The 2,587-nt window shown below is 40.9% G+C and overlaps 1 protein-coding gene across 1 annotated transcript; it reads right to left on the bottom strand.

Annotated features, from left to right (window-relative positions):
• Window positions 1-458: 458 nt before the first annotated feature.
• On the bottom strand, window positions 459-1,406 carry LOC122111230 (olfactory receptor 2B11-like). Its single transcript, XM_042683956.1, has one exon. It carries the CDS (start codon window positions 1,398-1,400, stop codon window positions 459-461), a length of 942 nt encoding a protein of 313 aa, XP_042539890.1. The 5' UTR covers window positions 1,401-1,406.
• Between the last annotated feature and the right edge of the window lie 1,181 nt (window positions 1,407-2,587).

Below are 2,587 nucleotides of genomic sequence, written 5' to 3'. Positions count from 1 at the left end.
TAGCCAGGATTACGGGTGTGAGCCACAAGCACCCAGCTTCATAATTATTTTTAAGTCTTTAGAGTTGTAATACAATAAGATACTTTTCAAGGTAACTCTTCTGATTTGGGTATTCCAGAACTTCAGATGGTCTGAATGTTTCCCTGATACTGTACTGAAAGGTGAAAAGTATTTGCGCACAACCTCTTAGGTGTGTTGTAAAGTAGCTGGTAGGCATAAGTAAATTTTCTTGACTTTACTTTTGAGCAGGTTGTAATGGAATATGTATTAAAAGAGGATATTTCAACCTAGCATGTGGTTCATGTCTGTAATCCTAGCACTTTAGAGGCAAAAGCAGCTGGATTATTAGTTTGAAAATAGATTGGTCTACATAGTGAGACCCCATCTCACAAAAAAAGTCAACAAACAACAACAAAGGTATTTCAGGTACTCTTGAGCTCATTCATTCAAAACAAGCATCATTTTCTCAGTCTCTTAGATGAAATAGCTTTCCTCAGAAGCCTCTGCATAGCTCCTATTACCTCCTTGTTTCTTAGGGTGTAGATGAATGGGTTGGCCATGGGAGTAATGACACAGTAAAACAGGGTCAAGACCTTGATAACATCTTGAGGACCATCCCCAGAAGGCTGCATGTAGATGTAGATTCCAGGCCCATAAAACAAAGATACCACCAGTAAATGTGATGAGCAAGTATTGAAGGCTTTAAGTCTCCCAGCAGCAGAAGGGATTCGAAACACAGTCCGGGCAATGTAACTGTAAGACACAAGAATCATGGACAGGGGTCCCATGATCAGGAATGTGGCCACCACTGCTAAGGTAATCTCATTGATAGTGGTGTCCCCACAAGCCATCTTAATAAGACCAGGCAGCTCACAAAAGAAGTGATCCAGCACCCGATTCCCACACAGGGGCAGTTGGACTGTGAGGGTGGACTGAAGCAGTGAATTGGCCAAACCGATGAGCCAAGCAGTGCTGGACAGTTGCAGACACAGCTTCTGGTCCATGATTACAGAGTACCTTAGAGGCTTACACACAGCCACATAGCGATCTAAGGCCATGATGCCAAGCAGGACACATTCAGTACAGCCTAGCCAATGAAATACATAGGCCTGGGCCATGCAGCCTATGTAAGTGATCTTTTTGTTGGGCCCTCCTAAGTTAAACAGCATTTGAGGTACTGTTGTGGTGGTGAAACAGAGATCCAAAAAGGAAAGGCTGGTAAGGAAGAAATACATGGGACTTTGGAGCTGAGAATCAAGTTGAGAGACCAGGATGATAGCAAAGTTTCCCAACAATGTGAACATGTATGACGTCAGGAGGACAAAGAAGAGAGGAAGATCCAGCCATGGATATTTGGTCAAGCCCAGGAGAAGGAAATCCTCTGGAAAACTTGCATTCATAGGCTTCATTGAATTTTGAAAGGAGGAACCTGCTAAAATCAAGATGGGAAAGAAGGATGATTTTTAAGTCCTGAAATGGAAGAAATTCTGAAACACTAGGAAAAAAAAAACACTTTTATGGGAGAGAGGTGGTGAATATCCTCAGTAAAAGTCACAAGAATAGTGACTAGAATAATTTTTATATTAACATTATAAACATCTGACAAAGGCTTTAGTAGAAAAAGAATGGTTTCACACTTTTTTTGTTAAGAAAAGGCTGTGGCTTTATTGTGTCATTAGACATGTAAAACATCAATCTCTATGTGGTTAGGTAGCTATATTTTCCTTCACTTCTTTGAGGTACAGGGTTTTGGGGGGGGTTAATAAGGGATATGCTAGTACCTTTCTAGTGCATGTACTGTTTCCACATAAACTTATTTTCAAAGCAACTTCTTTAATCTAGCATCCAAACACTGTGCATCCTTGCACAGTACCTTTGGGAAGCAATGTACCATGCCCACTCCTATGATGGTCCTGTTCATTTGTATATCATATTTAGAGCATCCATCGGAATGAGATAGTATCAGGAAGAGAAGGGAGGGGAAAGAAGTAACTGCCCCAAAGAATGTCAGATGAAGTTGGGCAGAACAAGCCCAAGCATGTCATTGGTGCAAATCCAAGTGTCATTGATATTCTTTCATAGGAGCAGGTGGGTGAACTCCATAATGAGGGGTCTTCAACAGCCTTGATCAGGCCCACTGATGCTGAGGACACAACTGTCTGATGGAGGTTGATGGTTTTGTTGACACAAACTGAAATAGTAATGTGAGGTACTAGAAAAATGAATGCAATAAACAGGGCACTCATTAAGACAGTTTGGAATTGATTACTTAAGCAAAGAAGACCTGATTTAAAGGTACAGATTTAAGTTTGGCCTATAAGGAATCGCTTGAGGACCCATTCACCTGAAGGTTGATTCCTGCCTCTATCAGAAACATCTGGGTCAAGTTGACCAGCTACTCATTTGCAAAATCATGAACTACCTGAACCCATAGCTAGAATAGTTTGTTTTCGCCATTTTAACCAGCAGAGGTAGGAGATGGTAAACAAATACAAGCATGGAATATGTCTCCAAAAACAAAGAAAACAAGCTATGGTTGAAAGAAAGTCAATGTGTTTCCATAGAAATTCACAGAAGAAAAGAGCAG

The sequence above is a fragment of the Dipodomys spectabilis genome, unplaced genomic scaffold (assembly GCF_019054845.1).
Source record: "Dipodomys spectabilis isolate Male_0828 unplaced genomic scaffold, ASM1905484v1 ptg000085l, whole genome shotgun sequence".
NCBI lineage: Eukaryota > Metazoa > Chordata > Mammalia > Rodentia > Heteromyidae > Dipodomys > Dipodomys spectabilis.
The sequence above is the reverse complement of the archived record's forward strand: the minus strand, read 5'-3'. Positions and strand labels throughout refer to the sequence as shown.

Excerpts from the sequence above, each read along its gene's own strand:
- LOC122111230 (XM_042683956.1), bottom strand. The coding sequence starts at position 1,400 with ATGAATGCAAGTTTTCCAGAGGATTTCCTTCTCCTGGGCTTGACCAAA.